Below are 12,000 nucleotides of genomic sequence, written 5' to 3'. Positions count from 1 at the left end.
GTTCATTTGTTTTGCTTCTCAAATTAAACATGAGTGAAATCATATGGTGTCTTTCTCTGGTTGACTTATTTCACTTAGCATTATACCCTTTAGATCTATCCATTTTGTTGCAAATGACAAGATTTTGTTCCTTTTTATGGTTGAATGATACACCATATCATCTTTATCCATTCATCTATTGATGGACACTTGGGCTGCTTCCATAATTTGGCTATTGTAAATAATGCAGCAAACATAGATGTGCTTTTATCCTTTTGAATTAGGGTTTTTGTATTCTTTGGGTAAATCCACTACTGTAATTACTGAATTATAGGATAGTTCTGTTTTTAATTTTTTGAGGAATCTCTATACTGTTTTCCAGAGTGGCTGTACCAGTTTGCATTCCCACCAGCAGTGCAGGGGGGTTCCCCCCCCCCCCATCCTCACCAACACTTGTTTCTTGTGTTTTTGATTTTAAGCATTCTGACAGATGCGAGATGATACCTCATTGCCGTTTGATTTGCATTTCCCTGAAGATGAGTGATGTTGAGCATCTTTTCATGGATCTGTTGGCTATCTTCGTGATGTGGGAAACAGAGGCAGAAGAAAAATTATTAAATTTCCTTACCCACTGACAAGCCCTTAAAACAGGCAGAGTGACATTCCTCTAGAGACTCAACTGCCTCCACCTTAACACTTTGCTAAGGGCAAAGGGCAATCGTAGCCTGATGGACCCCTACCCCCAACCAGGATCCTGTAAATCTACTTTAACAATTCCTTTGGAAACTATCTCTAAACCTTCCAAGATGCCGTTAACAGTCATTCCCAAGCATATGGCCCACTGATATACATTTAAAGGTCTCACCACAAAGGTTTTATTACCATTAATGAATAACTTTTCCCCAACAATAGCTAGCCCCTCAAGGTCCTGGAAACCTTGCTTCCAAAATTCCTTAGGGACTTAGGCCATCCCTGACCCCCTCCCAGCTTGCAAGCATATAATAGACCATTCCTCACAGCCCCAGGGCAGCAGCAATTCCTGCGCACAGGTCCTGTCCCCATGCTTTAATAAACCATCCTTTTGCACAAAGATGTCTCAAGAATTCTTTCTTGGTCATTGGCTCAGGACCTCACCACACCGAACCTCACTTATATTCTAAGACTTCTTCATCAATTCTTCTTTGGAGAAATACCTGTTTATGTCTTCTGTCCATTATTTAGTTGGATTATTTTGTTTTGTTTTCGAGTTGTATAACTTCTTTATATATTTTCGTTACTAACCATTTATTGGATATATCATTTACAAGTATCTTCTCCCATTCCACAGAAGTAGATTGCCTTTTAGTTTTGTTGTTTATTTCCTTTGCTGTCCAGAAACTTTATATTTTGAAGAAGTCCCAATAGTTTATTTTTGCCTTTATTTCCCTTGCCTCAGGAGGCAGATGTAGAAAAATGTTGCTACCACCAATGTAAAAAAAAAAAAAAAAAAGATTATTGCCTGTGTTTTCTTCAAGGATTTTTATGGTTTCAAATTTCACATTTAGGTCTTTAATCCATTTTGAGTTTATTTTTCTGTATGGTGTAAGAAAGTGGTTTAATTTCATTCTTTTGCATGTAGCAGTCCAGTTTCCTAACACCATTTACTGAAGACTGTCTTTTTCCTATTGCACATTCTTGTCTCCTTTGTTGTAGCTTAATTCACCATATAATTGTGGGCTTATTTCTGGGCTCTCTATTCTGTTCTATTGATCTATTCTGTTCTATTGTGTCTATTTTTGCGCCAGTACCATACTGCTTTGATTACTACAGCTTTGTTGTATACCTTGAAATCTGGGATTATGACACCTCCACTTTTTTTTTTTTCTTTTTCAAGATTACACTTGCTATTTGGGTCTTCATACAAATTTTAGGATTATTTGTTCTAGTTCTGTGAAAATGCTGTTAGTGTTTTGATAGGGATTGCATTAAATCTGTAGATTGCTTTAGGTAGTATGGACATTTTGACAATATTTATTCTCCCAATCCACAAACATAGAATATCTTTGCATTTCTTGTATTATCTTCAATTTCTTTAATCACTGTTTAATGGTTTTCAAACTACACGTCTCTCACCTCCTTGATTATGCTTATTCCTAGGTGTTTTATTATTTTTGGTGCAATTGTAAATGGCATTGTTTTCTTAATTTCTCTTTCTGCTGCTACTTATTAGTATATAAAAATGCAACAGATTTCTGCATATTGATTTTGTACCCTTTTACTTTACTGAATTCACTTATCAGTTCCAGTAGTTTTTTGGTGGACTCTTAGGGTTTTCTATATATATAGTATGTTACCTGAAAACAGTGAAAATTTTACTTCTTCCTAACTGATTTGAATGACTTTTATGTCTTTTTCTTGTCTGATTTCAATGACTAGGACTTCCAGTACTATGTTGAATAAAAGAGCTGAGAGAGGACATCCTCCTCTTGTTCCTGATCCCAGGGGAAAAGCTTTCAGTTTTTCACAATTGCGTATGTTGTTAGCTGTGGGTTTTTCAAACATGGCCTTTAATATGTTGAAGTATATTAGCTCTAAAGCTACTTTGTTGAGGGTTTTTATCATGAAGGGATGTTTACTTTGTCAAAGGCTTTTTCTGCATCTATTGAAATGGTCACATGATTTATATCTTTTCTTTTGTTAATGTGATATATCACATTGATTCATTTGCAAATGTTGAACCACTGGGGAATAAATCCTACTTGATTATGGTGAATGATTTTGTTAATATATTGTTGGATTTGGTTTACTAAAATTTTGTTAAGGATTTTTGCATCTATATTTATCAGGGATTGGCCTATAGTTAGTTCTCTTTTTTTGTGCTGTCTTTATCTGGTTTTGGTATCAGGGTAATTTTGGTCTCATAGAATGAATTTGGAAGTTTTCCTTCCTCTTCTATTTTTTTGGAGTAATTTGAGAAGACAAGGTGTTAACTTTTCTGTAAGTGTTTTGTAGAATTTTCCTCTGGAAATTTGGGAAAATCTGGTCCTGGACTTTTTTTGTTGGGAGTATTTTGATTACTGATTCAATTTCATTGCTGGTATTTGATCTGTTCAAATTTTCTATTTCTTCCTAATTTAGTTTTGGTAGGTTATAAGTTTTCTAGGAATTTATCCATCTTCTAGTTTGTCCAATTTATTGGCATATTAATTTTTCATAATATTCTCTTATAATCCTTTGTATTTCTGAGGTGTTGGTTGTTATTTCTCTTCTTTTAAAACATTTTTGATTTAAATTCTAGTTAGTTAGCATATAGGGTAATATTGGTTTCAGGAGTAGAATTTAGTGATTCATCCACTTACATATAACATCCAGGGCTCATCATAACAAGTGCCCTCCTTAATACCCATCACTCATTTAACCCCTCCCCCAGACCCCTCCCTCCACCAACCCTTAGTTTGTTCTCTATCATTAAGAGTCTCTTATGTTTTTTTCCCTCTCTCTCTTTTTTCCCCCTCCCCTGTGTTCATCTATTTTGTTTCTTAAATTCCGCATATGAGTGAAATAATACTATTTTTCCTCTTTCGTTTCTGATTTTGAGTCCTCTCTCTCTCTCTGAGTCTGGCTACTTATCTATTAATTTTGTTGATCTTCTCAAAGAACAATACCTTTTTACTGTCTTAGAGTTCTGTAGGTCAGAAGTCTGGGTGGGCTCAACTGGGTTCTCTGCTGTGGTTCTCACAAAATTAAAATCAATGTGTAGGCAGTGGTGTGCTCTTACCTGGAGGTCCTGGTAAGGCCCACATTCTTGCTCACTCAGGTTAGTGGCAGAACTCATTTTCTTGAAGCTGTAGGAATGAGGTTCTTGTTTCTTGCTGGCTGTCAACTGGGGTCTATTCTCTTCTCCAAAAGGCTGTCTGCTTTTCTTTTCATGTGACTCACTCTATTTGCAATGCAGCAGTGACACTTTGGGTCCTTGTCATACCTCTAATCTCTTTGACTTCTACTTCTACCAATAGCTAGAGAAAACTCTCTGCTTTTAAGGGCTAATGTGATTACATAGGGCCCACTGAGATGATTTCCCTATTTTAAGGTCAACTTTACTGTATAATATAACAGGAGTAATATTTCATATTCAAAGGCTTCAGGGATTGGGGTGGGACATCTTGGAGGCATGTATTTTGAAATTCTTCCTACTACAATTACTTACCTTTGATTAGATCTTGAATCTGCTTCCTGGGAAAAACTCCCATGTCCCATGTGTCCACTGATCTCTGTAGGTCTCCATTGTCTACAATCTTCTTGGCCACATTTGGAGTAGAAATTAAGGAATATGCCCTCCTGGGGTGTAGTACAGCTTTTGCAGTCCACCTTCTGTTAGTATAAAGCTGAAGATCCCAAAAGCTGTTTTCTAATTTGAACAGTTGAACTTTTTCACTTTGGCTTATGTTTCTTTGTAAATATAATTCCCTCACAAACCTAGACTTCTGATCTATTTTCTTCTATTTGATTCCATGTGCCAATAATCATACCCCAAATCCTTTCCCAGTCATAATTATCAAGATGTATTTCTTTATTTTCTCAGCTCCATTCTTCTCTCTCTTTCTCTAATTTAATGGTGCCTACATTGAGTTCATTTCAAACCACACATATCCTTAATCTGGTTTTCCCATAGGCTGAGTTGATCTGAGTTCAACTGAAAAATTTTATTGGTTCTTTCCCACTGAAAGCTCTTTTTATTCTTTCTGTTTAGAGTTTAGAAATAGTCAGGCTTTCTAAGTCTTCAGTCTGAACCCTCTGTATTTTTTTTTTCTTTCTACTGCCAAAAAGCCAATTCTTTCCCAAGTGCTTCTTTTTCTTACAATATGTGCCAAAGGTTGCCAATAAAGTTTCACATGGATTTATTCCAGCCACTTCTCCTAGGACTATAGGCTGCCCATGGTCTGCCTTTCAAGTTATCATGGGAAATACTTTGCCAATTTTGTTTTTTTGTTTTATTCACCACATGAGTCACCATATTTCTAGCTCCTGAAATTAGTTTTCTTGTTTTCTGCTGCTTGACTGCTAAGCCAGTGCCTTGCATTTTGAAAACTTGAAATTGAAGCACCCCATTATGGTTCAAATCTATGTATTAATCAGAGTAGGCTAACTGCTATAACAAATATAACAATTTCAGTAGCTTAATACACTAAAATTTTATTTCTTGCTCATGGCACAGCTGTATTCTGTGAGTGCCCATTCAGAGATCTAGCTTCCATCTAGTGGTTCTGCCATCTTCTCAGGCCACAGGTCCTCAACTAAATCCTCTGAATTTGGTAAGAAATGGGGAAATAAAGACAGTGTGAAATATTGGGCAGGAGAGTCTACTTTAGGGCATTACATCTGAAGGGTCTCCACTCCCCTACATCTAGCTGCAAGAAAGACTGAAAAATATAGTCTAGCTGTGGAAATCATGTTGGTGAAAATACAGCAGTCTCTAGCACAGCAAGTGTATTAATTTTAAAAATTCAAAGAGACAAAAAACTTAAATACAGAAAACAAACTGGGGGTTACTAGAACGGTGGGTAGGGGGATGGGTGAAATAGATCAAGGGGATTAAGAGGGCACTATTTTGATGAGCACTAGAAGTCTATAGAATTATTGAATCAGGGGCATCTGGGCGGTGCAGTGGGTTGACTATCATACTCTTGCTTTTGGCTTAGGTTGTGATCTTAAGATTGTGAGCTCAAGCCCTGAATCGGGCTCTGTGCTCAGTGGGGAGTTTGCTTGAGGTTCTCTCTCCCTCTCCCTTTGCCCCTCCCACTCATGCTCGATCTCTCTCTAAAATTAAAAAAGAAATCCTAAAATAAAGAAAATTGTTGAATCATTATATTGTATACCTGGAAAAAATTTATAGGCTGAGGAGTTCTAGGAAACTAAGATTAGTCAGGGATGAAGGAGAAAGAAAGGAAACAATCCAACCCCCAAGAGGTAGCCTATAGTACAATGACCCAAGGCCTGGGGACTTTGGGCTTGGTTCTGGGAAGCCCTAATATCTAAGGGGATCTAATTCAGGTTTAGGGCAAGATTGTGGCTCAGCTCCATAAAATGAGAAGGCATTTGGCTACTGCCAGAGGTTTGGAAATGTGCTTTTATTTTCAAACTCAGGTATGTGACACTATATAGTTCAATGCTAACACACCTGTGTGAGGTTTAACAACATTAAGAACTGACAGCCAGTGATACACAAATCCAGCATCTCCCTCTCCATTTACTCTGCCAGCTTATACACATGGGATGATATATATGGATTTTGTGGCAGCCAGAAGGTGAAGGCCCTTTTAGGAGGTGATATCAACAATGACACAAACTACACATCACTGAAACTCAAGATAGGCACCAGAGTCCTAGGGCTAAGCAGAAACGTCAGACCGGAGGCATTTGGAGGGCAACTTTTATTTTAGATCAATATCACTGTTGGAAAGACAGGGCTCATTTCTCTCCATTTCACCAGCCTTGGTAACGTTCCACCTGCTTCTGATCTAACTTTGCTTTTCAGAAAAGAAATGCCAAAGAGTACTTTTTTCAGGAATGCCCTTGGAAGAGTGATTTCTCTTACAGTTCTTCTTTTCTTCAACCTCTCTTTCTCATAGTATATTTTGAGTGAGGGCCTATGTCTGGAAGTACTCTTGCAGGCTTTTCTGTGGAGCAGCTGGAGGTTTAGGAGCTCACTGTAGCTGCTCTCCTGGCCTTTGTTTTAAATGGTAACAAAGGCGGGAACCCTGTGGCCAAGTGGACTGTGGGCCAGCTCAGCCTGATCCTTCTTTAAGGGAGGCTGAGACTAGACATTGCCAGCATAGAGTTCTGCCCCACAGCTATTGTCTCTGGGGCCCCATTTGCATCCTGCCGGTGACTCTGAAGGCCTAAAAGATTTTTCAGTGTGTCCAGTCCCCCTTGGTACAGCAGGGAAAACCATTCTTCCAGGACGCTGAAGTCCCTCTGCCTTGATCTGTACCTCTTTACCTTAATGGCACATTCTTGGTCAACCCTGACTTGGGCTTCTCTCACAGTGGTTTTCTAGCCACTGTAAAGGATGCCCCCCACCCTACCTTAAAATAACACACTATTTTACAGAAGGGCCGATCTAGGCGGGTCTTTTTGAAAGGACTGATTGCATCAAGCCCAGTCCTTGAGCTTGGAAATGGTGTTGCCAATTAAGTCTCATTTCTGCTCTTTCATAGTGTAGGCTGAAAAATAATAGAGTAAGTCTAGGCTAATAAAGATATTTTTCTTATTGAGATAGTAGCAGTGGTGGTGCTGGGACTGAGAAGTGTGCAAAATGTCAGCTGTCTCTAGGCTGCTCTCTACCACCTTGAATTCTCACTTGTTCTTTTGGCCAACATTCAGTGACACCCTCCCATGTATCAGCCGCCATGCTAGGTACTTACCCCAAAGAATGGGTAAGATATGGTTCTTGTCTTTGAGGAAAAATAGTACACACACACACACAGAGTTATTGTGATATACTGTCACAACTGTCAATAATGAAGATGTTTAAAAAGTGTCAGAAAGTAGGGTGTGGCCCATTATGTGGAGTATGGTAGGGAGTTGGAGAGAGGTAATTAAAGCCTGTATGGAGGGGATAATTTTTGTACTTGGTTCTGAAGAGTTACCAGTAAAAAAGAGGAGAATGGCAGTAGAAATACTGGTGAGTAGAGGAACAGAACTATGAGAAAATGATTTAGTCCAGGAACCAGAAATAATCTGGAGTGGCTGGAGGGCTACTTGGGGTAAGTGGGACTGAAATGTAAGGTATGCAGTTAGGAGACCACTGGAAAAGGCAATTTTGTGCCGGCGCCAGTCTGCTTGGATTTGAATTCCAGGTCCATAATTTACTAACTGAATGTACTTGGCAAGTTGTGTTTTTGGGCTTCAATTTCCTTATCTGAAAATGGGAGATTGGTACCCACCTTATACTTTTTCCTTTTTTTTTTTTTTTTTTGAGGTTTAAATGAATTAATACCTATATAATACCTAGAACAGTGCTTGGCTCACAGTAAGTTCTATGTAAGTGTTAGCAACAAAACAACATCAACAACAAAACAAAAACAAGAGCAGAACAACCACAATAAAAACCCACAAGAGACCAACACCCCCCCACCCTACACACACAACAGATGAGGGATGAATGAAAACAATGGCTTTAAATGTGGAGCAAGAAGTCAAATTGGAGGTGGGATGTGCTCCTTCAGTTTTATGCTAAACAATTGGGAATGCTCTGAAATATACTTAGGTTGGAAATCCCATTTGAACTAAAGCACTTAGGTGCGACTGCACATTTGCATGTGGGCACACAGGAGCTGAAAGCATACGGTGTCTCCTCCTTCACTTGAGAGGGTGGGTTAACTGCTCTCAATAGGAGAGGACAAATAGGGAATAGACTGTGTTGTACAACAACTTAGAATTAGCACTTGAAATGGAGACCAGCAAGTTCACTGTTGAAATCATGAGTTTTCAGTGTTTTTCAAACATCTTAAATCCATGTGGAGAGCTCATTGAACAGGTGCCTAGTGACTGCCCCACACCTAGTGAAAATTCTGTGGGTTGGCTTTATACAGAACACACACTGAGAGCACATGTTTGGAGGGTTGATGGCTTCATGCACATGCATGCTGTGTGTATGTATGTATGTGTTGTGTGTGTATACAGATGCATATATATTAACTCATATCTTCCCATTTCATTTTAAGCACTGGTCTAAATTCAGCCTAAATATTTTTCTGAGAAAACTTTCCTACTTCTGTAAAGAGAAATTCTTGGTTCCAAAGGGGAGAAGGGGAGGCTGGAGGAGAGTCAGTGAGGATGAGATAGGAAATGGGATGATATTCATGTTGTGACTCCAAATTCTGGGTCTGATCATCAGGGTGAGTGTTAGCCTGTGGACATAATTAATTCTTCTTGATTTCTGACTACAGAGAGGGAAAAAGGGGAGGGAGAGTGAGCTTCTTACTATCTCCTGCAGTGAAGGTGTTTTATTTTCCCCCGCCATCTGAGCTAGGGGCACATGAATTTCCCTTCTGTTCGAGTTCCTTGGTAAAGGTGACTTCATCCACAAGATGCTTTACGAGGGCAGTTTGGTTGATCTTCTGAGAACATCAGTTTTTGTGTATGCACAACTCCCACACGGGTGCTGAATGTGAAAGAACCCTGCTCATTTCCTGATGGGTTAGTGGCAGTATACCCACACCTGGCCTGAAACACTATGCTTGGGGAAAGGGCAGTCAGCTGTGTGCTGGAGCAGGGCACCCACTGGGTGTCAGGTTTCCTACTGCTCTGCAGGTTGCTCATGCTGGAGTCCTGAGCTCCACCATGAGTCCCTCTGGGCTGCTGAGCAAGTGGATCTCCCAAGGGGCCCATCAGCCTGCTCCACACAAGAGTTATAGGAATTGTAGAGCCCCAGTACAACAGTCAAGACCAGCATCACTGTGGCCATCATCCAGATGACTTGCCAGTGCTGACACAGTTTGGGATACATGACTTGTAAGAAATGAACCAATTCTTCAAGTTTGCTGTCAAATGAAAAAATAGGAGAAGGGTTTAGTATATTAGGAACATTAAAATTTTTCCCCAGGTGATTTTAATGCTACCAGTCCATAGCCTTGATATTGGGAGCTACGGGGCTAGAACCCTCCTTCTTCTTGTTTGATCATTCATTCAGTCATTCATACATGCCCTCATGTATTCATGAGATGTTCATTGGTACCTGAACTCTCTCTCAATCCCCAGGATACAAGGTTGGCTGACCCACACTCCCATGCATGAAGATGGGACCAGCATCTTTTCTGTACTTAGTGGTATTTAGTGATCAGTTCCAACTTATAATCTGTCCCCTGCCTTCATGTTCTGATGCATATTTTATTGTCTTCAGTTCCCTATCTGACTGCATTCAGAGTAGAAGAACTGTGCTAAACCCCTAGAAGACTCTCCATGTTCAAAGGTAAATGAAAAGGAGCCAGATCAACCTCAGGAGCTCACCTCAAACCATCCCAGGGGCAACCAGAGGACTAGTAGCCTCCAGCAACCTCTCAGTGGCTTAGTCTGATGTTTTCTCAACCCCAGTAATCTTCACTCTCTATTTTCCCTTCTTCCTTTTTCTTCCCTCTTCACTCTCCCTTTTTTTCTCTCTCTCCTTTCCTCTCCCCCGTCACCATTTTTTGGCTGCTTCATTCCCCTTTTCCCTCTTCCTTTCTTCCCAACTGCTTTTCAACTTTCCCCTCTCTCTTTGTAGCCTAGTGAAAAGACATTTGGTCATATGACCTTCTTTGCAGAGTCCATTCTTCTAGCTTTCTAGTGAAATCCTGGACACATTCACTAGGTTGGAATTTTTTCCTATTTCTAATCCCTAATCTATTCCCTAATCTATTTCTAATCTATTTTTTAAAATAATATAAAAAGTAAGGATACTGAGGATCACCAAATGGAGGAGGTGAGAAAAATGACAGGAGGGCTTTATGAAGATCTGGAGGCACACATAAACACTGTAATATGCAGGCCATTTGCTGAGAAGTAGACAGCTCTAATTTAGTTAGTAGAAAAAAGATTCCTTATGACTATTGGAAAGACTCAACAATACCTTCCTTGGAAAGGGACCAGAGGCTGAGAGTGCCTGCCTCGGATGCTAAGGTACCGATTGGTTTCTCGTTCTCATAGGAAGCATCTGATGGTTGTTTCAGGAACAGTTAGGCAAAGCAAAAAAGGGAGCACATTAGTTGAGGGGCAAATTAATTTCACAACTGTTGGGAAGGGACACCTTGGAAATGGAAGCTTATCTTCTTTCAGCCTTGTTTAGATTCTTTAGTTCTATTTAGATATAACTGGATGCTAAAATGCAGTCTTTCTTTGGGGCTGTGTCTCCATGCTTCAAAATAAGCTTCTAGAGTGGGGAGAATCCCACTGTCATCCCACTCTGAAGTGGAACTTAAGAGCAGGAGGTCAACATCTGGCTCTGTGACTTTTAGCTGGTCCCCCATTTATAGCCTATGAAGGAGTTAGAAATAGAATTAGATTAGAAAGAGAATCTTTGTAGAAATCAGCTTTTGATTTTTGACCTTCCATAAAGGAGAATGAGTTGGCTTCTCTCTCACATGGGCCTAGGGAAGAGGGGCTTCAGAGATGCTGCTTGGAGAGCTTGATATGTTGAGGCTTGGAGGACATAGTAGACTGGTGTGTGCCTCACACATGAGCAGTTAGAAGAGCAAGAATCTTGCTGACATGCTTGATAGCATCAGAGTGGTGGGACATGATATGGAAAGCTGTCCTTCTACCAATAGTGAGCCAAAGGGGCACATTTCACCTCAACTGGTTATAGTCAGGAGAAGGAGAGCTGACAGGGGGTGTCACAGATTCTGCCCAGAAATGCTACTTAGAAGCTGAACAGTGAAGGTATACTTCCAGTTGCCCAAGGATTGAGAGGGATTTTGAGCGACTAGTTGGGAGACATGCATTTGACCTCATAAAGGGACCAGCAGCTGAGAGGACCTGGGCAATGGTGTGTATGGTGGGAGATGGGAGGAGCGGTTTTCTCTAGAGGTCCCATAAAGCAACACACTAACTAAAGTCAGCAAGTCAACTTCAAACCCCTGCCAAGCCCTGCAGATTGCTCATCATACGATTCAACTAATACCTTCCCAACCCCTTCATCTCAACTCCCTTTCCTAGTGTTGATCCTAGAGAGGTCAGATGCTACACTGGTAAAACTGGAGAAGGTAGAAGTGCCAGTGGGATAGAGGGAAAGAAGCCACACTCCCCATGCCTACTATAAGCTTCTTTCCTGAAGCAGATGACCTGCAGGAAAAAAGAAGGATAAACTTTAAAAGTTCAGGTTTTTTACTATTTTAGAGAACTGACCATTTTAATTAATGAAATGAGATTATTCTTGGGACTTAAACATGACCAGAGGACTTCTGCTTTCTGAGAGTTACTGGAAAAGTAAAGGAATCAGCCTAATATTGTCTAAACTCCATAGAGCAGATTTGAATGGGCAGAAAAAGGGCTAAAGTTTTCTGT

At 40.1% G+C, this 12,000-nt stretch overlaps 1 protein-coding gene across 11 annotated transcripts in view; it reads right to left on the bottom strand.

Annotated features, from left to right (window-relative positions):
- Positions 1–6,067: 6,067 nt before the first annotated feature.
- Positions 6,068–12,000, bottom strand: part of IRAG1 (inositol 1,4,5-triphosphate receptor associated 1) — a 128,066-nt gene continuing 122,133 nt past the window's right edge. For all 11 annotated transcript variants that reach the window (XM_045065831.1, XM_045065835.1, XM_013055816.2 and 8 more), the window contains one exon: positions 6,068–9,503. In XM_045065831.1, coding sequence (XP_044921766.1) covers positions 9,260–9,503 — 244 coding nt within the window. In that variant the 3' untranslated portion in view covers positions 6,068–9,259. The remainder of the gene's footprint in view (positions 9,504–12,000) is intronic.

Source organism: Mustela putorius, unplaced genomic scaffold (assembly GCF_011764305.1).
Source record: "Mustela putorius furo isolate JIRA1106 unplaced genomic scaffold, ASM1176430v1.1 tig00003859_pilon_pilon_pilon, whole genome shotgun sequence".
Taxonomy (NCBI): Eukaryota; Metazoa; Chordata; class Mammalia; order Carnivora; family Mustelidae; genus Mustela; species Mustela putorius.
Note: the sequence above shows the minus strand (reverse complement) of the source record. Positions and strands in the feature narration are given on the sequence as shown.